General features: G+C 50.3%; 10 protein-coding genes across 10 annotated transcripts; 6 read left to right on the forward strand and 4 right to left on the reverse strand.

Moving 5' to 3' along the window:
• Window positions 1-101: 101 nt before the first annotated feature.
• Window positions 102-5,271, reverse strand: EI90DRAFT_3125621 (uncharacterized protein; the record flags this gene model as incomplete). The annotated part of the gene is made up of 12 exons (XM_039063852.1): window positions 102-444; window positions 496-581; window positions 633-763; window positions 820-1,005; window positions 1,056-2,067; window positions 2,121-2,297; window positions 2,331-2,879; window positions 2,930-3,262; window positions 3,314-3,610; window positions 3,668-4,381; window positions 4,437-4,969; window positions 5,028-5,271. The coding sequence occupies 12 exons, from the start codon at window positions 5,269-5,271 to the stop codon at window positions 102-104; spliced, it is 4,605 nt and encodes a 1,534-aa protein (XP_038914564.1).
• Window positions 5,272-5,324: 53 nt separating this feature from the next.
• On the forward strand, window positions 5,325-7,807 carry EI90DRAFT_1487658 (FYVE zinc finger-domain-containing protein). Its single transcript, XM_039051844.1, has 10 exons — window positions 5,325-5,471; window positions 5,528-6,265; window positions 6,319-6,478; window positions 6,528-6,591; window positions 6,642-6,920; window positions 6,973-7,030; window positions 7,083-7,156; window positions 7,205-7,391; window positions 7,448-7,580; window positions 7,637-7,807. The coding sequence occupies exons 1-10, from the start codon at window positions 5,424-5,426 to the stop codon at window positions 7,690-7,692; spliced, it is 1,797 nt and encodes a 598-aa protein (XP_038914565.1). The 5' UTR covers window positions 5,325-5,423; the 3' UTR covers window positions 7,693-7,807.
• On the reverse strand, window positions 7,760-9,423 carry EI90DRAFT_3281269 (actin depolymerizing protein). The gene is made up of 8 exons (XM_039066812.1): window positions 9,252-9,423; window positions 9,111-9,172; window positions 8,966-9,055; window positions 8,817-8,900; window positions 8,485-8,733; window positions 8,340-8,433; window positions 8,227-8,283; window positions 7,760-8,173 (listed from the first exon to the last, which is right to left on the reverse strand). The coding sequence occupies exons 1-8, from the start codon at window positions 9,355-9,357 to the stop codon at window positions 7,923-7,925; spliced, it is 993 nt and encodes a 330-aa protein (XP_038914566.1). The 5' UTR covers window positions 9,358-9,423; the 3' UTR covers window positions 7,760-7,922.
• Window positions 9,424-9,425: 2 nt separating this feature from the next.
• On the forward strand, window positions 9,426-10,194 carry EI90DRAFT_1487591 (uncharacterized protein). The gene has a single exon (XM_039051843.1). It carries the CDS (start codon window positions 9,460-9,462, stop codon window positions 10,036-10,038), a length of 579 nt encoding a protein of 192 aa, XP_038914567.1. The 5' UTR covers window positions 9,426-9,459; the 3' UTR covers window positions 10,039-10,194.
• Window positions 9,953-11,424, forward strand: EI90DRAFT_1487495 (uncharacterized protein). The gene is made up of 9 exons (XM_039051841.1): window positions 9,953-10,024; window positions 10,083-10,146; window positions 10,203-10,239; window positions 10,305-10,525; window positions 10,577-10,615; window positions 10,672-10,769; window positions 10,831-10,868; window positions 10,927-11,034; window positions 11,094-11,424. Exons 2-9 carry the CDS (start codon window positions 10,104-10,106, stop codon window positions 11,317-11,319), a joined length of 810 nt encoding a protein of 269 aa, XP_038914568.1. The 5' UTR covers window positions 9,953-10,024; window positions 10,083-10,103; the 3' UTR covers window positions 11,320-11,424.
• A 130-nt stretch (window positions 11,425-11,554) lies between these two features.
• Window positions 11,555-13,159, forward strand: EI90DRAFT_3125625 (uncharacterized protein; the record flags this gene model as incomplete). Its single annotated transcript, XM_039063853.1, has 2 exons — window positions 11,555-12,963; window positions 13,015-13,159. 2 exons carry the CDS (start codon window positions 11,555-11,557, stop codon window positions 13,157-13,159), a joined length of 1,554 nt encoding a protein of 517 aa, XP_038914569.1.
• Window positions 13,160-13,259: 100 nt separating this feature from the next.
• Window positions 13,260-15,488, forward strand: EI90DRAFT_3125626 (WD40-repeat-containing domain protein; the record flags this gene model as incomplete). The annotated part of the gene is made up of 7 exons (XM_039063854.1): window positions 13,260-13,470; window positions 13,526-13,938; window positions 14,001-14,147; window positions 14,212-14,856; window positions 14,931-15,124; window positions 15,189-15,322; window positions 15,385-15,488. The coding sequence occupies 7 exons, from the start codon at window positions 13,260-13,262 to the stop codon at window positions 15,486-15,488; spliced, it is 1,848 nt and encodes a 615-aa protein (XP_038914570.1).
• Window positions 15,489-16,096: 608 nt separating this feature from the next.
• Window positions 16,097-17,137, reverse strand: EI90DRAFT_3063906 (uncharacterized protein). The gene has a single exon (XM_039060764.1). It carries the CDS (start codon window positions 16,683-16,685, stop codon window positions 16,137-16,139), a length of 549 nt encoding a protein of 182 aa, XP_038914571.1. The 5' UTR covers window positions 16,686-17,137; the 3' UTR covers window positions 16,097-16,136.
• On the forward strand, window positions 16,820-17,745 carry EI90DRAFT_1487499 (uncharacterized protein). The gene is made up of 2 exons (XM_039051842.1): window positions 16,820-17,374; window positions 17,420-17,745. Exons 1-2 carry the CDS (start codon window positions 16,954-16,956, stop codon window positions 17,611-17,613), a joined length of 615 nt encoding a protein of 204 aa, XP_038914572.1. The 5' UTR covers window positions 16,820-16,953; the 3' UTR covers window positions 17,614-17,745.
• Window positions 17,746-18,318: 573 nt separating this feature from the next.
• On the reverse strand, window positions 18,319-20,697 carry EI90DRAFT_3125627 (uncharacterized protein; the record flags this gene model as incomplete). Its single annotated transcript, XM_039063855.1, has 6 exons — window positions 18,319-19,686; window positions 19,745-19,939; window positions 20,014-20,107; window positions 20,177-20,228; window positions 20,306-20,382; window positions 20,456-20,697. The coding sequence occupies 6 exons, from the start codon at window positions 20,695-20,697 to the stop codon at window positions 18,319-18,321; spliced, it is 2,028 nt and encodes a 675-aa protein (XP_038914573.1).
• Window positions 20,698-21,117: the final 420 nt, after the last annotated feature.

Raw genomic sequence — 21,117 nt, forward strand, 5'->3', positions numbered from 1 at the left:
AATTCTCACAAGCGCATGCGAACGAAGCATCAAAACTACGAAAGGTGTATGATATGGTTGGGTGTGAAATTAACCAAGCTACGAGGGTCGCATAGCCATGTTTAGCGTCGGGGGGTCGTTCCCCACCCACTGTTTGCTTCTTGGATCATCCGTGCACGGTCGGGGTTCATTCCGGTATATGAACTGCGGGGAGTGGCACCATGTTGCACTGGGGGCTGCCAAGGTGTCATCCCAAACTGGGTAGGATTAGGCGTGAAGTTACCAAGGGGTGTTGCATGAGAGGGGTTGGGAGTTTTTGTTGCTCCAAGTCCGTAAGGGTTTGGTGTCTTGCCATATGTTGTTCCGTAACCAGGCGTTACACCAGTCATACGGCCCGGGGTCATGCGACCAGCTCCAAAGGGTGTTTTCCCAGATGCACCCATGGATTTCATATCCTTTTGATGCCTGATTGCTCCAAAGTCAGTGAAAGCTGATGAATGAAAGAGCGCTACTTACTTCCGTTTGAAAGCATCACAAAGATCGGGGACCGATCCTACTTCCACATCAGACATTCGATATGAAGTTGGAGTGACCTTGACGAGCTAGGTGACTTGTCAGCAACATACAAGAGATGTAGACGAACGTTTACCCACCCAGGTTTGAATTGGGGAGTTAATGTTGGCAAGGAAAGATAAGTTAAAGTAACCAGGTCTGCTGCGATTCAGTCCAAATGCATAGGATGATCGTGTTGGGTTCATTTTAACGAAGTTTGTGAGGAAGTTTTCTATAACGCGAACGATCAGAAACTTCAGATGCAATGTTACAACAGTGTCGGCGCACGGAGTTCTTGATCTGAACCGCCCTTATACTTCTCGGCTGACAACAAATCGTCAACCTTGCGAGACATAGCCTTCACATGGTTCACCAGCAAGTCATCCAAATCAACATAGTGATATTGATTATCAATGATGTATTGCGGGCCGCTAGAATCAACCTGGCCTGAATTGGTATTCACTTCTACGACGTCTGCAGGAATAATGAGCGGGTACAGCAAGGGAAAATAACGACCGACAAACCGATATGTTGATACACGCTGTCTGCGACCTTCCAAGTGACGGCAAGGTGATCCTGTCCCTTTGAGGATGGCCGAATGACAGCATCACCATGCTGCAGTGGGGCAAGATAGGCTTCTGCTTCTTTCGCATTGAAATTTTTGAACGCAGGGTGCTTGATGACTCTCCGAGCACGGTTCGCTTCACTCCTTTGCTTGCGATCTTGAAGTTCTTTGTTTGCAGTAGCCGCCTGGTGATCATAATACTGATCAGCACGGATGCTACGAGCTTCCTCGTCCGCTTGCGCGATAGCATCCGGACGAGAAGCGAGAGCTAGTCGAACTCTTGGGCCAGGTTCAACATCAACCTTAGTTGTTACGGCTTGAATAGACTGACGCGAATTCACAACGGTTGATGGTTCCCTGTTGTCAGCGGTGAGGTACTCGCGTGTGATGTATCCATCAAGACCAGAATCTGTTCGGACGTCAACCTGCTGACTCCGCACTCGACCAACGGTGACGGTAATCACTCTCCCCGGGTGAAGTGTGCGTTTCGTCTCTCCAGTGAGCATGGACAGAATATCCCAATCGCCCATGGGTGACATTTCCGGACGTTGCTCTCCAAAAGGATTCAGGAGCTCATCCCGAATCATGTCCAATGTGTGTCGTTTCAGGATATCGTTTGTGTTCTGTAGATTGATAGCGAAGTCGTCTAAACTAAGATCGTCCAGCTTTTTCTTATTATCGTCGTCTTGCATCAGCTGAGTTACAACCGTGGAGGCATTCTGGTCTGCCACGTCTTCATCATCGAGTTCCAAAGCGCCGGCGGCCATACGACGAGCTAGGTCGTAGTCCTCAGGGTGAACACGAGTGGCATCGAGAGGGTCCTGTTGTTTATTACGCTCGGCGATGCGACGGCCGCGTTTATCTTCGATCGCATCTTGAGAAATTCGAAGGAATCCAGCAGCATTGTAAAATACTTGTTGAGTCATTATCTCATCCGTGATGAATTGTTCGCGATTAAGAACGGAGCCGCCCTGGATTCAGAAGATCATGTTGAAGCTGACCAAAATCATTTGTGAGGACTAACCAAGGTGCCAATGCGCTTGATGATCATTTGGGCTTTGCGGGGGCCGAGACCGGCGACGAAGGGTAATAACTTTGCATAGTATCCGTCCGTCACGGCACGATTCACGTCAACGCCAACCTCATTTACAATGTTGACGAGCGTTCGCTCAAGTGCTGTTAGCAAGCGATCTTGGGGTAGCTATGGAAGGAGAGTCAGACACCACCAACGAACAGCGTTAGTCGAACTTGCCAGATGTTGGTCATCACTGTAAAATATGGCAGTCAAATCAGATCCGAGGGCAGCGTATTCATTGACAGGACTTTGGGCGTATCGAGCAAGCCCAACACAGTATCTCCCAACGGGTGGTAGGCCGCTAAACCCTTCCTCCGCACGTTTACTATGCTGGTAGATACGGGCGACTTGGTCAGGCATCCATACCACTGGTACAAGTTTCTTCGGGCCAGAGTCTTCATTCGCACCATCCGTGTAACCGACTACTTCGCGAACTCGTTCCATAAGTCGCGTAGCCAAAATTGAGAACCCTCCGACCACAATTACATCTGGCACACGGCGCGAAATGAGATCACCGAAATCAAGACGATGGGCAGGATCCATGAGGTTGTCGAAGCGAGCATGTTCACGCAAGTGGCCAGCGTCATCCAGGAAGGCTGCATATATTGGGTCTTTTTGAGGATCACCCTTACCCCAGGAGACAGCGAGAACAGCAGGAACATCCCCCTTCTCAAACTCTGGTGGGCGATAGGGTGCAACTTCAGCACGCTGAAAGGGGGTGAGATGAAGCTCGGTTGTCATTAAGTGATTCGTCTCACCTGTTCAAGAACCGCGGCACACTTGGTAGCGAGATTATCTTCGACTTCTTCCCTGAGCCACTCTCGGACGAACTTCACACCAACAGGTAGTAGATGCTTCTCCAAGGCCTCTTGGATAATCAATGCCCGCTGGTGGTTCCAGGCGCTAGCATTGTCACTGAAGCCATCGGACTTGATGGCATTCAGCATCATATCGTGAAGTTCTTTATAATCCCCAGGTGCGAGTGTAATCGATACCGTGGCAAGGTGTTCAGCTTCAGCATTCAATATGTGAAGGAATTGGGCGTCTTGTTGCATATTCCCCACCGGTTTGTTTAGGAGGTATTTGAAAGACTAAATGAGAGATTAAAACACAGCATGTCAGACAATGAAAAAAACACTGACGGCATAAGGATGCTGGTCATCAATTTTTACTGCCCCCTTTTCTGTCGGACGCACACTGACGGTCGCCTTCGATTTAAAAGTCTCCCGTACCATTTTCCGCAGCTGAGGATCCTTACCAAGTTCCGTGGCAACAATGAATCGAGCTGATTTGAGAACGTCTTCCGTGGACGTTGAACCAGGGGCACCGTTGACAAATTCCTCGGCGCACACGAGAGGGGAAACGTCCTTGTCCTCGACAAAGTAATGCATGTTGGCGCTGAGCATCTGACGGACCATATCTCTCACATTGCCAAAGCTCTATAATATAATCTCTAGTTAGGCACTAACAGGTAAATGCCAAATGTGTATCCGTACCTCGGCAACTTGGGAGACGGTGCTTCCTTTAGCAACATCATATGCAGACATTCGGCTGGGCTTCTTCCGCCGCTGGCCATCTGTGCCTGCCTCTTCGATCTCCAGAGCATCTTTATGCTGCTGCTTATAGCGCAGAGACAGCCACTCCATGGCATCTGCCACCGAATCGACACTGTCAAGAGAAGGTAGAATATCCATTTCGAAATGATCGTCAACGACTTGCATGCGCCTGTACGTTGCTATAAGGGTTTGTTTCCGGGCGTGTAAACCACGGTATCGCGTGCCCAAGAGCTGTACTCTCCACAGCTCTTCTCGGCTCAGCAGTTCTATGCGTGCCACAGCCCTTTCAGGCTCCCAAACGGAAAGAAGATCCCTTCGATGTGTCCAGATGTATGGGACTTCGAAATGATCGTGCAAAAGGAATTTGAGGGCAGTGCGTAAAGCCAGAATCAAGTTCACAAAGTAACCATGATACCTCCCATCAGACAAGATATATTCGCGATGGACGCGCGAAGAGAGCCGAGTGGCGACCCACTCAGAGGCGGCATCGAGTTCATTTTCGGGGAATGGAGCATAGGTAGAACTATGTGCCAAGGAAGTGGAGGGGGAGAGAGAACTTGTCGTGAGCTGCATCCGCTCAGGAACATCCGTTGCACGTATCAGATCATCATCTGCAGTAAGATACCTTGCTGCTATCTCAGAAGGTTCGAATACCTGCAACAAACAAAGTCAGTTGAAGAGCGCATGAATGAGATTGAACTTGGCAAACATCTTGATATTTCAGCTCCTTTTCTCTTTCATGGTCGCTAATGTCTTCATCGTTGTCTAACGCCCAGTCATACTCGGTCCCGAGGCCAAAGACGTCCCAAATCTCATCCCAAGCTGCTGCATCAATCCCAGCAAGTTCTGGCCGAGCACCCATGGCCTTCCGACGCTGCCTTTCATCACGCCTCTTCTCTCTTCGTCGTTCCTCGCGTTCCTCGTCTCCCATTTCACGATCCAGGTCCTCGTCATCGTCATCGTCAATGAAAGCATCATCCTCATCGTCCAGATCCATGTCATCAAAACCTCCTCTAACGTCTCGCCCTCTGTCATCAAAAATTTTTGAGAGATCTGCTGGCTCAGCGACAGATTCGTCTTCGGAAAGTTCAGGATGCCTGGTTTTAGAAATCGGTGGGGGAGACGCAGAAGGAGATGCACGGCCTCTTCGAAGACGAGATAGCCCATGGGTGCGTAAGCGATCCACTCGGGTGCCCGTGTTCTCTTCCACGAGCTCGAGATCATCAGCGTCCAAACTCACTCCTTCATCAAGGGAGTAAATAATGGAATGGCAATGTCGAATGGGACGTAAGTTACGCACGTCGTCTCCTCCGCTTCCTACGTCTATGATGATGCCTCTCTTCATCTTCTTCCACCTCCTCTTCTTCGTCATCCACAATAAAATCCTTACGAAGCTTTACCGCCTCTTCCTCATCAGTGGGCACTTCCTCCGAGCTATCGTCGGAGAGGGGATTAATATTATCGCCTTCGCCTTCATCGGATGGCCCCCCTTCATCGTCTAGGATAGTATCTGGAGGAGCTATATCAGCATCGAGGTCGGACATTGTTGACTTCCCCAGGTTGGTGGTGCAAGGCAATTCCCGAATAAATTGAGACAGCTTGAAGCGCTTGTCTCTGGCGCGTCAAGCAGCACTGACTTCTCAATTTCTATGAACATACCATAAGACCAAATTACGTCCTTCACTGAAGCTTAATAATGGATGCTGGATCCTCAGCAAATGGCCTCAACTATATCCCTTATACGGTTGGGCACCCCCACAATATTTAGAGCATTCTGGCAGTCCTGACAATCTCGTCCAGTCCAAGCGGCACTCAAGGACCATGTCTGGGGTCTCTGATGGTGTAAATTCTGACACAGCTACAGAGCCTAGCATATCAGATGAAGTCGGACCATCCACATCACGTTCCTCGTTGCCCACGTCTGTCACACAGGCCACTGAGCTCCCGGGTCCGCCGATGCCTGAGAAGCGCACCGTACCTCTGAAATCGAGGTCCACCTTTCGGAGAATAGGGATGCGCAACTCCCAACCCCCAACACCATCCCCTCTACGACCAATTACCATGAGCACATCTACTTCATTTCGCACGCTCACTGCAGCATCAGCTCGTGGATCCAGGAACGAAAATTCGATCCCTGGATCGCCTTCCGGACCCAACGCATCTCTTCCTGTGTCCGCGATCGACTCCTCGCCTAAGCTCAATGGAGGCGAGCATTTCAACAGTCCCGCAACTCCATCTTCTCCGAAGCCATCGCCATCGGTTTCGCCTTCCCCAAAGCCTTTAGACGCACCATTACCGCCGACCCCCCCATCTCCCCTACCATTAGTCATGCCGCCTGACACCAACGCATCTTCATCACAACCATCCACTTCTCAAACCGCTGAGCCGAAGGTGACACGAGTAGCAGCACCTTATCGTCCTGGCTTCCAACCCAAGGGAGTATATCGACATCGTACGGAGGAGTTTTGCGCTCTCCGAGATTCAGGTACAGGCCAGCGCAAGTCTGAGGAACGCCGAATTGAGAGGAGGTTAGAGAAAGTTAGTTACTGATTTACAAGCTTCTTGGGAACAGGCATTTGAGCATCCTTCAGATGATAGACCTGCACTTCCCCCCTGAAACCCACTCCACCCCACGACTTGCAGAAAGCCGACGAACTTCTTCCATTTTTACCGAGCTCAAAGGTAAGACCCCGGGGGATTTACTGCGCAACGCAATGGAAGCCAAACCGGGATCGCCTGCAGCCTTAAGAAGTGCGCATGTCCAAGGATCCTATTTAATACATCCTCACGCTTCTGCTAGATGCTGAACAAGTCATTACACCTTGGCAAGACGACTCGAGCGCTAAAGCATGTCCAATATGCCAGTAAGCTAATTCTTGTACTACCTGCTACTCTTCCTATCCATGTGCATTAGATCGTCATTCCAGCCATTGCTAAATCGGAAGCATCACTGCCGTCTCTGTGGCCGGGTGGTCTGTTCTCTTCCGACCCAAAAGCCAAAACGCCCAAGGCCTTGTTCCCTCCTAGTTGCTTTCGACCACCAACTCGGCCAGGTCATCCCAGTACCAGAAACGATAGCATATGGAGTCACCAAACGACCTGTTCATCAACGGTCTGGTTCGGTTGTCGATACCGATAAGGATATGCAACCTAAAGGCTTTCGGGTTTGCCGGGATTGCAATGTTATTATAGAGTCAGTCCATTTTACACCGCCGAGATTTAATTAATGGTAGTGCTCTGCACAGCCGAAAACAGTTCTTGCAAGAATCGCTTCGGCCAACTACATTCACCAAACTTCACGGGGTGAGCAAAATCACAATGATCATGTTGTCCACCCGCCTGACTGAATTCTAAGCGATTAATACGCATAGAAACAGAAATGGAGACCCTCCTGGCCGAACTGGATGCCCTCTTGCCCTCCATGCCCCTGTACGTCGTTCCAGACCGCCAGCTGCTCCTATCTAACAAGGGTTGTAGTTCTGTCGAAAATCCCGACGCTGCAGCCTTACGAAAGCAGTTCTCCGTACTATTCACAGACTACGACACTGTAGCGAAACGAATACGTGGGCTCTCTTGCCCCCCGGATGGTTCTCAACACCGAATGCAACAGGCGGTCTGGATGAGGGCAGTGAATTTCATGCAACTGCACATGAACGTCCTCAAGGTATGACACTTATCGTATGCCTGAGCTCTGAACACCCCTCACCCTTTCTTGATTAGCGGATGCCTAAGCCGCTGCCCACAAACGCAGCGGCTCCGCGACTCCCGCAGATTCTGAGAAGGCTGAGATACAGCAGGATTCGATTCTCGCACATGTGCTACAACCACTCCTTGAGCAGGAAGCTCTGCTCGAGTGCGTGTATTGGGAATTCAAGCTCGCCTCTGAACTTGACATTGTTTCCCATTTAGATCCTTCGTGGAGCAAGCGACTGCCCAACGAAAATTCGAAGATGTCAAATCACTGAAAGTCAACCTTGCTGAGATCAAGGCGGAAATCGATAGAATCGTAAAAACTTCCAGTGCCACCCCAAACGAGCATAATAGTGTCAGTGGGAAGAAATGATGCCGTACGCTAAATACCCCTCGAAACAGGAGCCCCTCATGCTTTCTGAATCGCTGCATTTGTCAAAATATACCGCTAATACATTCCACGCATCAACTGTTCAAAACATCTTCATCTAGTACAACCCCAATTTTATCTTGGCCTACGAGCTGGCCCTCTTGGTTTTGCGAATCCGGTCTTCTTCTCAATGACAGGAGCGTAGCTGGGCGAGAGTTCTCCCTTCACCCAGCTTAGATCCAAGTCATCGGGTTCTGACGTCTCTACTTTCTTCGCAACGATAATGCTGCAATTATCTCGTAAAATCTGAACGAACGACAATAGGGAAGCTGAATACAACATCCGAGATTTGACAGGAGAAGAGGTTGGACACGCGTAGATACAAACTGTTGGACGAACTTCGTGAATTGAACAAAAAAGGACATTGGCGATGACATACTGATATCGCGCATTGTAGACCCTTCAACTTCATGATCGTAAGCATACAAGGCATATGCTAAAAGGCAAGAACCTGTTGAGTTATTGTGAAGTGTTGGGGAAATGATAACTGACATGGATTTAATTTTGGCAAGAAGTGTTTGATCTCGTCAATCGTTGTCAATACCTTCTCCTTTAGTCCCAGGCTTTCCGTCAGAACATCGATCTCCTTTGTTCCAGGTTCAGGTCTGGGAAATTCTGAGGCGTTATGCCCACCCACCACTACAATCAAATTGAAGGATGGATCCCCTGCGCCCAAATCTCGGAAGGCTTCGTCGGCTTCGGCACTCCATTTTGTTTCAACGCGGTTGGCAGCAACGTGAAGATGCGAAGTGCGAGTTTTCGAACTAACATACTCGTTGCCTTCAGCCGCTCTGACAGCAGCTATTTCGGCTTCTCGTGCAGATAATGGTGAAGGAGCTGCATTATGCTTTAAATGCGCAGCATACCCTTCAGGAGTGATATCGGACTGGGCGCCAGGGGAACAAGGATTGAATGAATGAATGACTGAAATGATCACCAACAGCAGCGACTGGCATCACAAACATTCACCTTGCTGGTAGCAAAAAGGGAATCCCTAAATCGCTGATCCCCGAATTCCTTAGTCAGTGAGCCCCTTGTCGACGCATATAACATCTGTGGATCTCAAAATTATATATGCGTCCATCCGTCGCAAACCCCTAGCTTTCCTTGTTTCTGACTGTGGCTCCTTCAGGCACGTAAGTGATGAATAACCAAGCAGTGTCATCCGAATCCAAGCGTGCTAGAACATAAGCAGGGACAGTGTCTTCCTGGAGTTGTTTATGCTTTCAGGACATGTGTTGACCAATCCAAGGAGAGACAGACCAGAGCACTTTGCAGCAAGGGGAGATCATCGACCAGAGTTCCCCCCGAGGAAGGGATAGAGTCTTTTAGTGTCAGGGACTCTGTGGTTCCCTTAAGTTGTGATACACTAATCCTCTCTTAGCCATGCAGGCGCTAGCTTACCATCTTGTATTTCAACGATCACGAAGCGCACGGTGCTATCATTGATGGCAGACGCGTAGGCTGCCGCAAGGTCAGCAGACACCGCGATCCCTGAGCTAGTCGACATGTATTGATAGGGTTTATTCGAGAATCCCGGAAATGAACAGTCGTCGCGAGTGGAACCTGATACCTCACCCCACGTGATTCATCCTCTTCATGACATTAATCTATGTTAGGCGTGCATGAGGAAGATACTGAGACGCTCCTGGCCCTCCTGGAATCTTCTCTAGGTCCTGATGTGCCATCTTCTCAGGGGGAAATGCTAGAGGCGCTTGTGGCAGCGGGAGGAAATGTCAACCAAGCTGCTCAATCGTTCAAGAGTGCCTCCTCTTGGGAAGTCAGCGCGGGATCTTCAATGCGTCCTTCAAAGAGGCGCAAGCTAGAGAACAGCCTTAGTGGGTGGCTTGTAAGAACGAAATCAACTCCTTCTACCAGCAGTGCGTCTTTAGTGAGTGGTACATCTAATACATCGCCGTCTCTTCCCGTCAAAGAGAGACCGATCACCTGCCTAACATCGCCGGAAGTCTCGTCTATCAGTGAGACGAGATCCTCGGACAAACACGTGCGATCAAATAAGAACTACAAGAGTGATCCTCCGCCTTTACTTTCCATCCTAAAGGCTCCACCTTTTTCTCCAAAAAAGAAGATCAGTCCGCCACCACTCCTGCTAGGAACACCCGAGTTGGTCACGAAATACACACCGACAACACTTCATCACTCAGTTCTCCCAAACGGCATGTATGATTGAGACGTCTCGCCAATTCACGAATAGGTAATTAAACTGCCCAGCAGAGCTTGCTTCCCGGCTCTTTTATGTTATGCTCGATGAAGCCAAATACTGGAAGACGTCAAAATGGTACATCAATGATCGTCTGGTGGAATCACCCCATCTATCTTGCTTTTATACGAGAGACCCAAACAATAACATGGACGAAGCCGCCAAGTACTGGTAAACACGCGATTCCTGCTGCTAAGAGATGGCGTGCATCTCATTTGCTATGACACACTATTCAGGTACAATGGCCAAGTGACTCAAACTCCAAAAGCATTTCCTGGGGAGATGGAAGAAGCTCTCTCACGCATCGAGGAATTGGTTAATGAACAAATTTCGAAGCGGAAACGGTTTCCCTTTGAATGGGCAGGTTCCCCCAAAGCTTGGCGTGCCAATGTTGCCGCGTCCAACTGCTACCGCGGGTCCAAAGAGGGTGTTGGTCCACATTCTGACCGCCTAACTTGTCGGTTATCATTTTCGAGGATTACGTTGACTTATTCACGAGGGTCATCAGATCTCGGGCCGTATCCGACCATAGCTTCGCTGTCGCTAGGCAAGCAAACCCTAGCATGTTCGCTTCTCGTTTACTACAGCTTCGACCTTGGTTAGGAACAACAAGAACCTTCCGTCTTCGTGAGGTTATACCGGCTGCAAACAAAGAGAAACGTCAAGCGCAAACATTCGATATACCCCTACCCCATAACTCTGTGAGCAGGATCAGTGAGGTGTACAGCGCGCAACTGACTGCTTGACGTCGTATCTCCCCAGTTGTTGATAATGCATCCCCCCACTCAAGAATTCTTCAAGTTCGTCATCCTGGCAACGCAGCGTTGGCATCAGCTCTATTTATAGCTCTTATCCTAGACACTCGATCCCCACGGTCAAATCAATTGACACCTTTCGACCAAACCACCCCAGAATTCTAGGAGAGGACACCCGGAAGTACAATGAGCGTATCAATATTACATTCCGGTGAGATGACCTGATCATGATCGGCGATGTTGATGTATCAACTGTAATGACGGTAACAGATTCTATCGACCAGATTTTCAACCAACCTTCATTCCTCGGTGTCATTGCGAAGGCAACATACCAATGACCCTCAAGTCAAATCAGAAAAGGAGAGGAGAGGACGCATCGTTCTTCTGGCAATGCCAAGCTGGAGCGCAAAATGAGGGCAAAACTTGCTATTATTGGAAGGAGATGGATATGGAGGCCGAAGGGAGAGGACCGTGTATCAAGGACATCCCGACGTGATGTGAGATGGGCATGACGGTGTATTTTACTCTTTTCATCGCATTTCGCTGTTGTGGCTTGAGGGCTGTGGAATCAAAGATTACGGCAACCTCACATCGCAACCGCTTTGTGAATTGTTTCGCACTGTTTTGATCGAAGAACAGAAAGCACGAAACAGGCAGCCAACAGAGGTACGTTGACTCTGAGGCCATAATCCACACGCTGGACACGCCCTAGGACGCTGCGGGGACAGGCTATGCAGTCTTTCTTCCGGTCCTTATCGTCGTTCTTCTCAAGCGGGAGGCAGGGCCCACTCGCGGGGTCCTCCAAACAACCTCAGTTCTCCTCTAATGACGCTTTCTCTTTGCCCACACATTCACCCAGCACTGACCAACTTTCGATGCCGCGATCCGCTGGTTTTACATATCCACCTCACACTCCCGCTTCAGCTGCGGACGATGTGACCCCTTTCTCGTCCACCGACCGTGTCAATCGTGTGCAAGGCGCCTCAACACTACTCCCCACCCATCACTCTTCCTCCTCGTCGAAATCTTATTATCCACCTCTGGATAAGACTTGGGCCCGCATACGCGCCTGGTTATTGAATGAATACACAGAACTCGGTGATACACTAAATTATGGCATTCTTCCCGAGTCCCTGGCAGAGATTGAAACCAAATTGGGCTTTCAGTTGCCCAAGGCAGTCCGGGATTCCTACCTTATTGTTGACGGACAAGAAGCCGAGTCAAGTGCCGGGTGTTCGGAAGGTCTATTTTTTGGTCTTCACTTCTTGCCTTTAGAAGAGGTTCTTGCCGAATGGCGCTTTTGGCGTGAGGTTGACGATGACCCTGCCACCGGGGCGAATTCACAAATCCGAGCCGCAATGCAAACAATACCTGTCGATTGGATTCGTAAAGAGTATTCAAGCCGAGGATGGATACCTTTGATTTCCGACAAAGTTGGCAACTATATTGGTATCGATATCAACCCCGGTCCTAAAGGTTCCGCTGGCCAAGTCATCGTCTTCGGCCGGGACTTTGATACTAAAATTGTGCTTTGGAACGGGAACGGCCAGCACGGGTGGGCGAGATGGCTAGCCAGCTTCGCGGAAGAGTTAGAAGGGGGAGAAGGGTTTGAAGTACGTGGACCAGATGGAGATAACAGTGACGATGGGAGCGAGGATAGCATAGGCTATGAAGGATATTTTAACGGAGGCGTATCCGGGGGGAAGGGCGATACGGGTGGCCCTGGGGGACTAAGATTTACAGGGGAGTACAAAGGTTGGAACGCGATAGAAGTTTGGGCGGATCGGAGTTACAAGGCCTGGTATGAGGCTGGTCTGGTTCCAGAGGGGCCAGACGATGAGGGAACAACAGAAGTGCCTTCCAGCAGCGCAGCACCAAACCAGAACGAGAGCGTCCGGGTAGAGACCTCAGATCTCACCGATGTCTCTGACCCCACGGCCGACGAAACAACACCAATAGCTGCAGTAATTTCTCCCGCAAGGATACGGCTACCAATATCGCCTTCGAAGGCTGGCCCCACTACTTCCGACCCAACGGCTGCAGACCTCTTGTCATTGACATCACCCTCACCACTCGATACCGAGTTTGAGAGGCAAGATGCATCCATCTCCGACCCGGGGCCTATTCAGTCGCCAAAACAGTATGTTCTTGCATGTCCTCCAATTTTATGACGCTGATGATAATTCAACAGTTCAAGCGAGCAAGATACCCATGCATTGAATCCGATCGTTGATCAATCCTCCGAACCCTCCGTCAAATCTGCAGGGAATTTTGGCGATGCTGCTGAAGTGACCGGTGTAGATGAATTTGGTGCTTTGGAGGGAAAGAACTCTTGACAGGACTTCATTCGTTGTTTTCCTTTTTTGCCTACTATACCTGCATCTTTATCTATTCAGTCCGCGAGCTCCCATGTGGTAATATAATACGCATCCTGACATGAGTGACGAGGAAATCGAGTCGGACGATGAACAAATTCAGTATGACGAGGAAGACACTTCTGAAGACGGTCTCCAGGATGCCTCTGGTGACGAGGAATCTGAAGAGGGAGAGGAGGGCGATGATGAGGAAGCAGACGAAGAGGAGGCGAGCGAAAGCGAAGCGCCACTCGTTACCCCACTCCCTTCCCAATCACAACAATCATTACAGAGTGAGTGATAGTGAAATCCCGCCAGTCGTCGTCTGCTCATATCGCCATTTCGAAGTTTATGTCCCAACATCATCACGCTCGTCTTCGCCAACCCAACAACGCCGAGAACTGTACCGCGCAGACGTCAACGCAAAGTCTTACACCATCGAGCCTCTTGCTGCATTCCCACATCCGGTTGCCACTCACAGCTTGGCCTCCTCTATATGTTTGACACATCTGCTTACCGGTTCTCAAGATGGCTTCATTCGTGACTACGACGTGTTTGCCTGCGCCAATGGCAAAACCTTGTTGACTGCGCCTCAGCGTGCACACACAGGTATGGCGGACACGAATCTTAAGGCTGGTGTACTCAGGTCGTGGTGGGAAAACCTTGAAGATGGTGCACGACCACTTGCGGAGACGGCGCTGTCCCCTGTACACAGTATGACCTTACAAGCTGATGCATTGTGGGGTTTATCTGGAACTGCAGTAAGATCCGGTTTCTGCATTCATGATGGTCTACCTTGTGATAACGAACTTGTTTTCGTTAGTCAGGCAATATAAATCTCTTTACTATTCGACATGAAACGGGACGTATCCATCATGTATTGAGGGGCCACAGTGGGCCTGTCTCTTCGCTCTCCTTATCAAACGATGAGATGAGCTTGTTCAGCGCGGGATGGGATAGCAATGCTTTGGTATGAACGGCCACCGGACTCTTGACCAAATGTCTGTCCTGATTTGACCGTTTGGCTTCTTCAGCACTGGGATCTCAACACTGGTCAAATCATCAGAGGGTTTTCATCTCATAGCGCTCAGCTTACGACTGTCGCCGTTCGCCCGCTGGGAGCCCCCATACCCGCGAATTACAGAACGTGGTCAATAGGCACAGTAATGCCTTCCCAGACAACCGAATTCTCCACCCCGCAGCCTATGCGTGTAGACGAGTCCCAAACTACAGTCGGAGCCCCAGTCACCTCTCCGCAAGCGTCGGAAGACGCCGCAGGGGAATCGGACAACGACTTTGATCCTCTCTTTGACGACGATGCGGAGCCACCCCCAGCTCACCCCCAACCAGTTCCTGCGCCACCTCCACAGAGTGCCGGAATGACCCTACCATCGGGCGGCGGTGCGCTACAACTTCATATGCCTGGCTCAAACCAGTATCCAACACGCACTCCGCCGCCGCCACCACTGCACCAACTCCCGTACCTAACCCCCGCACCATCGAAAAAAGAGACACCAATTTTAGACCCAGTCCGGTACAACGATTTTTCTCCTGATATTCTCATGACGGCAAGTATCGATGGGCAGGTCACGCTATGGGACAGGAGAGCGTCATCGCTTGATAGTCGTGGCGTGGGCAGACTGGAAGGTAATGAACGGTCTCCACCCTGGTGTGTTTCTGTAAGTATTGATCCTTAGAGTGGAGCTGAACTGATGTCACTGAATTTTGGGAACACCCGTTGGTCCCATAACAGGCTTGCTGGTCAGGGGATGGTTCCCACATTTATGCCGGTAGACGAAATGGTTTCATAGATGTGTGGGATGTGCGCAAGTATGGACCAGGTTCAGCATCAGGACAACCAAGACTAGCCACTACCCTACGAAATCCATCAAGTAGTGGTAATGTGACATGTGTCACCGCATTTCCAGATCGTCAACATATTGTTTGGTTCGTGATCGCCCGACGTTAGGTCTATACTGCCTACGTTTTGCTGACACCATGCCTATTTTAGCGCGTCCCAGGACAACATTCGTCTCTGGAATGTTTTTGGTCTGGATGACAACGATACCAGTATGCATCGATCAAGACCATCTGTCCCTTTCAAAATTATCGCGGGTCATCATGGCGGAATTATCTCGCAGATTCGTAAGACATTTCTAGAAGATTTCCGATTCAGGCAATGCAACTCAACCGCTGTCTTAATCCAGTTGTGGATGCCTCCTCTAAGTTCATGATCACAGCGAGCGGTAACCGCGGCTGGTTTGGTGAATCATCAAAAACAGTTATCGTGCACTCTATTACGCCACAGTGACATATACGGTTGTATATGCGAGATATCATGCGCTATGACTGGTAGCTCGGCATACGTATACTTATCCACTTGACCAGTGAGAATTTCCGGCCTGCAGTCGATGTGTTGTCATTTCCTATGTTTTACACGCGACTGCTGTGGCGTTGCTTCGCACCTTGTTCCGGGCGCTCAAATGCGCATCTCGCAGCTGTTAGAGCGAGGCCATCAGCCCATTACCCAAGATGTTAACTCCTCGGGCGTGAAGACATGGAGCAAGGGAATGGTGCGCCTGATTGGGAATCCCCCCAATCGTACCAAACCCTTCTCTCTTCTGGTCTGTATTCTCATTCTGCAGATCCATTATCAATATAATATTCAGGCCCTGTGCGAACCAATTTGGCAGGACCTAGCTCGTGGTACAGCGTGTGCGTATACGTGCGTGTGCGTGTGAGACCCCAATGTTGAGCATGTACTCGGAATACGCCGCACACAATTACCCCCCTGCTAACCTGGAACACATTTTATTAAGAAATTCGGGTGTGGAACTGAGTGAGAAGTGCTCTTGTCCTTGATTTAAAACGATTTGCCCCGATACACTCTAAGGCAGTTGGGTGAGGGAGAATGGACTATGCTGCTATTCCAATTACAGAACTGGTTATGCCCTGTTATTCATTCGCTCATGAAAGCTCCACTCAAGCAGAACACCCCAAATTGAGTTGGCCACTGGAAGATATAACAGCAACCTGGATAATGGATCCTCGCGCAATAGAATATAGAAGCCAACAATAATGACATGAGTACGCAACAGAGGGAAAAGGTAAAACCATTGGTTGTGACCTCCCAGGCCATGCTATTTAGAATCAAAGATTCGTCAGCAGTGCATAATAGTAAACCAATTGAATTGATGTGCAAACGCGATCGCGCCACAACCACACTGATTTGAAAACGAGAAAGGATCAAGAACCACAGAAGTGATTCCTGGTGAATGGAGCTGGAATAGGAAGGACTCCTATCGGCAGCCAGTCCTTCAGCGCTACTCCGCGGGGTCCCAGTCACAACGGACATGCTGATTAAGGCCACCACACAGGATCGTGCGCGGAGCACACATAACGCGCTCGGGGGTTCTAGTTCCGGTTGCGGCAAAGCGCGCCCATCAAAATGGCGCATCAGGCCATATCTAGGGGCAGATCGCGAAGGAAGCAAACCCGAGTGGAACATGATAATGCTGGAGGAATGCAATGATGCAGCTGCCTATGAGTGAATCTTCCACACTGCAACCTAATTCTAGGGGTGGTTCGCGCCGGGCGGTGTTGTAGGCGCCGCCCCAATGATATCGTGTGCTGAAGGAATTAATTTGGTTGGGTAAGACCTGGTGCTTTCGCGCTGTGCTTTATGATATCTCTGGGAAACTGATCAGCAGGAAGCGGTAACCCATGATTCGCTCGAGTCGTATGAACTGTCAGATCACATTAGCTAGAGGCATTCCATGCACTCCTGGTGGGAACGGAGAAGCCATCTTCGCCGGCGGAGGAAAAGGCAAGATCGGTGTTCCTCGTTGAGTGTGGAAAGATCTGCGCGAGAGAAAGGTATTCCACACGAACACATGGAGTTCGGACCTTCCCTCGTAATGAGCGGATTCCAGACACGCTACTCAGCGGCTACAACTCGCGATCAACCAGAGGTAAGTAGGCACGTCTGTGCGTATTTGTATGTACAGCGAATGTGTTACAATGTGAATATACGTACTACGCAAGCGCGCGTGCGAGCGCTGACCAAGGGAGAATTATCTGAGGATTTCCCAAAAGGTCCCCGCCATTCTCCAATGGCGCCATCTTCCCCTGTCTGTATCACTGTAGCAGCACCTTTTTGTCAGCTGCAGACCCGCTTCACGGAATTAAGCAGAGGCGGTAAGCCCACACTGCCACATAATCGAGACTAAAACAAAACAGCAGATTGCTACAGGGCGCGAAGACGGGCAAATGCACCCCAGGCACTATCACCACGTGTACATGCATCGCCTCAAAAATACATGAGACCCAGGTGCATCATCGAGCTCCAGAGGAAAAGTGGCACTCTGGGCGCGTGCCTGCGCCGGATGTTTGTATGCGGTGGAAACTTGACGGCAGTAGCGACACGTCCTTGTTAGAAAAACGCACAAAGCTAATTCTCACTGAGACCTAATAATTTGTACTATCGCATTAATCTCATGCCTAAGTAAGAGGCTGAACGACAAGAAAGGGGAAGAGAATTAAACAAAAACGACAGCATTCAGGATTCCCATGTAGAATCTTACCATGGTACTAGCTGAACGGTACTCCACTTAACTTCGCAGATCGGACAGGATGCGGTGCTTTCGAAGCCCTTATGGCCGTAGATACTAAGAGCTACGAAGGAAGCGCCTCATAAACTATTACAGCCTGGGTCCGAGAGCAAGCCATACCGGGAATCCATGCAATGATGCGTCGCACAAACCCTCACAGCGCGCGCATCTCCAGTACAGAGACCAAGGGTGAAGGTAAGAAGAAACATGACATATTGAAAGCCAAAGAAAAGAAATACACAATGAACGACACCCAGGAAAGAACCACCGACCACAAAGACCCCAACAAATCCCCTTCTTCAGGCAGGAAAGGCATCTCATACAAGTAGCATAGCGCGATAGAGACGCATACAGCATGCATGGAAGGTGAAGGAAGAGAGCGTGCCAATGGGCGCCGCCATAGAACTTTCATAAAGCAGGATGACAAAAAACTTGCCAGCAACGAGAAAAAGGGAAATCAGATCAAAAAAGCGGGGAGGCAAGAGCGAGTTGGACCAAAAACACTAAAAGCGAGCGAAGGCGACATCTTATTCAATGCGCAATCTCTTCCCCCCCCTTGATGGCGTACTCGTTAAGGACTGTGATCGCCTCATTGACCTTGTTGTCCATCGCCTCATTGTCCTCAAGCAAGTGCAACAATTCCGAATTATCCATCTCCAAAAGCATACCCGTGATCTTACCCGCGAGATCGGGGTTATTACCATGAATCCTCATGTAAATCACCTCTCCGAGCATTTGTTTCTGATCCATGGGTGATGCGGTAGAAAGGGCAGCGTTCGAGAGCACGGAGGCCTGAGGAGCGCCAGCAGGAGCATTGCGAGGGACACTACCGGCAGGGCCAGCGGGGCGCGGAGCACCGTTGACGGCGGGTCCGCCAGGACGCGGGGCAGGGGGTACAGCAGGCCCACCCGTGGCCCCAGGTGGACCAGCACGAGTACCATTGGGGGCAGGGGGAGGAGCAGCCCCAGCAGGGCCAGGACGAGGAGCGCCTTGAGCCTGGGGCGGAGGGGGGCCGCGAGGATCGCGAGGATATCCGGGAAGATACCCGCCAGGCACGCCTCCATACTGAGCAGGTAGTGGAAGTCCAGGAAGAGGCTGGCCGGGAGGTCCATAACGTGGGCGGGGACCAATACCAGCCTGCGGTGGGTATCCCATCATGCCGCGAGGACCGGGGCCTCCGGCGTAACCACCAGGGCCGGGGTAGAACATCGCGGGGCCATTGATGTATCCTCCAGGAGCGACGCCAATCACCTGTTGCATACGCATGTGGTTACGCTGCGCGATCTGGCTCTCGAGCTGTTGGCGGCGAACATCACGGCGCTGAGCCAAAGAGACGTAGAGAGGCTTCGAGCCGATCATTTTGTTGTTCATCTCGGACACAGCCTTGGTCGCCTCATCAGGAGAAGAGAAGCAGACGAAACCGAAGCCCTTCGAGACACCTTTCTCATCACGCATAACCTTGCAGCTGGTAATAGTGCCGAAGGCTTCAAATTCGCCACGGAGCTTGTCATCATCGAAGTCGTCATCGAGGTTCTTGATGTAAAGATTCACTCCCTGATATTTGTTCTGCTTCTCAGCGCGAGCTGCTTCGTATGATCTTCGGAGCTCCTCCTCGCGTTCGGCCTTCTTCTGCGCACGAGAGACATAGAGGGTCCTTCCTTTCCACTCCTTGTCGTGCAGCTCATCGACGGCTTTCTGCGCCTCTTCGTGCTTCTCGTAGTTGACGAAACCAAAACCTTTGTTCTTGCCGTCCTCATCCAGAGTGAGCACGAGCGAGGTGATGGTACCGAACCTGGACATCAACTCGCGGAACTCGTCCTCAGGAATCTCTGTATCGATATTTTTGATGTAAAGGTTGGTGAATTGAGCCTTCATCTCATCGATCTTGGACTGGCGTTCCTGTTGGTCATAATCAGTTCATCATAATCATAACCGACAGCGTGATTGCACCACTGACCTTGCGAGAAATGTGATGTCCGACATAAACCTTTTTATCATTGAGGAGCATACCGTTGACAGCCTTGATGGCGTTCTCGGCAGACTCAGCACTGTCATAGTGAACAAATCCATATCCCTTAGAATTGCCGTGCTCGTCGGTGGCAACCTTGCAGGACAGGACGGTACCGAACGCAGCAAAGGTGTCATGCAGAGCCTAACCCAATTGGAATCATTTACCAAGCGTCGGTCAGTTCTGTCGTCAGGAGGAAAACGCGAAAAAGCACAGACCTTGTTGTCGATACCCTCATCAAGATTTTTGATGAAGATATTACCTTGACCAGTCTTACGAAGTGCGGGATCACGCTGAGACCACATAATGCGGCTATTAACCATAGTCACTGAGTCAGCATAGACAATACAGAGAAGCATCAGTTAGCAAGTTACTTCTTACCAAGCACGATTCTTGATTAAGGAGTAATTAAGATTCTCAAGGGCACGCTCGCCTACGTTGAATGCAAACAGCGTGAGTCACCGGTCCAAAGACACAGCGCCATCGGGGGGGAGGACGTTCCGTACTCACCATCGGCAGCATTAATATAGTTAACATACGCATATCCAAGTGAGCGTCGGGTGACTGCATCACGGCAGACACGAATACTGGGATGCAAACCGAGTGAGACAACAGGGCCACCAAAAAGTCATAATAATTTTGTTAATAATGTGAACCTACCTAGCGACTGGACCGATCATGTTGAAGATCTCAAAGAGCATGGCCTCCGTTACCGAAGGATCGAGCTCGCCCACGTAGAGAGAGGCAGATGGGCCATGAGTGGATGGAGCTGACGCAGGAGGAGCTGCGAAACTGGGCACTGGCGCAGGAGGTGGGACCGAACTAGCGGCACCCTGCTGATGCTGCTGGGGCTCCTCAACGGGGACAGGTACAGGTGCAGGGGTTGCGGCGGCGGTCGACATTGAAGTTAAAACTGGTTTAATAAGGTTTTTGTCGTTACTGCTTTTGAAATTTATAAGAGGCGAGTTTGGAAGCTCGGATGGGATTTAAGGGGTCTTTGGGGTTTTTTAGATGTTTTTTTTTCTGAGTGGTTCAAGTCGGCAGAGACGACCTGGCGGGGGTTTTTTTTTTCAAGTTGGTTGAGAGTCCCGAGACAACTCGACGGACTTAACGCACTTAGGGGCGGGACTGCCGACAAATTCAATCGGAGGCAAAAGCGCGCAGCGCTTCGAACACCGCCTTAGGAGCAACGGCAGAGCCCTCAGCATCGAGCACACAGGAGATAGATAGCCTGGCCAAGGAGAATGATCACCGTTGTCGTTATCGTCATGCATGAATTAAAGGTGTAATAAGAAAATAGTAAGGTTCATCATCGCGGTAAA

This window comes from Cantharellus anzutake (assembly GCF_015039405.1).
Source record: "Cantharellus anzutake strain C23 chromosome Unknown EI90scaffold_33, whole genome shotgun sequence".
Classification (NCBI taxonomy): domain Eukaryota; kingdom Fungi; phylum Basidiomycota; class Agaricomycetes; order Cantharellales; family Hydnaceae; genus Cantharellus; species Cantharellus anzutake.